The sequence below is a fragment of the Alosa alosa genome, unplaced genomic scaffold (genome assembly GCF_017589495.1).
Source record: "Alosa alosa isolate M-15738 ecotype Scorff River unplaced genomic scaffold, AALO_Geno_1.1 AALO_1.0_unplaced_9, whole genome shotgun sequence".
Lineage (NCBI taxonomy): Eukaryota > Metazoa > Chordata > Actinopteri > Clupeiformes > Clupeidae > Alosa > Alosa alosa.
Genome location: NW_025963093.1, coordinates 1,970 through 3,351, shown reverse-complemented (window position 1 = coordinate 3,351; position 1,382 = coordinate 1,970). Strand labels below are relative to the sequence as shown.

The 1,382-nt window shown below is 38.1% G+C and overlaps 1 protein-coding gene across 1 annotated transcript; it reads right to left on the bottom strand.

Annotated features, from left to right (window-relative positions):
* Positions 1–268: 268 nt before the first annotated feature.
* LOC125290790 (E3 ubiquitin-protein ligase TRIM35-like) lies at positions 269–670 on the bottom strand (the record flags this gene model as incomplete). The annotated part of the gene is made up of 2 exons (XM_048237277.1): positions 269–478; positions 584–670. Coding segments are annotated over 2 exons (297 nt in total), but the record flags the coding sequence as incomplete, so codon positions are not given.
* Between the last annotated feature and the right edge of the window lie 712 nt (positions 671–1,382).

Below are 1,382 nucleotides of genomic sequence, written 5' to 3'. Positions count from 1 at the left end.
AATGGTGAAAATGTATGAAAAAATGGCAGTTATTTCTGCATTAACAAATAAGTAAATTACCTAAATTTGTTAAACCCTCTATATAACCCTGCCCATATGTGTGCCAAAGTTCATCCCAAACACACACAAACAAACAAACGGACAAATAAATAAATAAATAAATAAATACTAAGTACTTCTACAAATGTATCCAATATGAAAGTTTTATATTCTTTCTATGGAAAACAAAAAAAACAATTTTCTTTTTACCTGCAGGAATGTGATGTCATCAGCTCTCATCTCCTGTTCTACGGCTCTGATTGTGTCTGAAAGAGATGAGATCTCTGCTCATCTTCTCAATCTTCTCCTTCATCATCTGACTCTTCTGCTCCTCTTCCTCCCTCAGTGCAGCTATCCTGGCTGCCTCTTCATCTCGTAGAAACTGGTGAAGCTTCTCAAACTCCTCCTTGATCTGCTTCTCTGTGTCTTTCGTTTGAGTCTGGATACCATCAACATAAGATATCTCAACAAATATGTTTTTAGCATTCTATTGAAATTGAGAGACATGTTGCTGTAGGTTGGCATCACACTAAATCCCACTCACCTTGATATATGCAGCTGTTTCATAACACTGGTCTTTAGCCTTCTCAGAGGCCTGCAGCTTCTCCTGCAGTTTGACCCTGAGATCCTCCTGAATGGATCAAATTAATATTAAATGGAGTGTCTGTCTGTGTCTTATTATAACAGATGTACAGCCCTCTGCTTTTCAAAGTCAGGGAAAGGCACTGAAACATTCCATGTGTTTGTGTGTTGTCTGTTCATATGAAAGAGAAGTTGTCTTTTCATCATATAGTTTAAAACTATATGATGAAAATCCTCAGCTAATCTTTACATTTACATGTCCTGTATGGACATGTATGTGTGTGCAGTGTTGGGGTCATAACTAAAAAACAGTATGTGTGTGTCCAGTGTTGGGGTCATAACTAAAAAACAGTATGTGTGTCCAGTGTTTATGTATGAGCATGTGCTTATGCTTCTAGGTGAGTCATAAACATTAACACATTTCTGTTATCACCACAGTAGTGAAAGGGGGTTAAACTGAATTTGCAGCATTAACAAACACCAGTCAATGAAATGAAGGTGAAGGAAAGTTAGTCAACATGGATGTGTTGTGTATACGTTCCCTTGAGTTCTAATAACATTAGTGCATGGCCAAAGAGCTTACCTTAGCATTAACTGCTGCTTCACTAATAGGACTGAATTTGTGACCTTGGTGTAATTTTGAGTCTTGACACTTGAGACACACAAGCTGTTGATCCTCTTGACAGAAGAGCTCGAGTTTCCTCTTGTGCAGACTACAGAGCAGGTGTGCATGATGTCTCTCCTCTGGAAAATAAATGGGA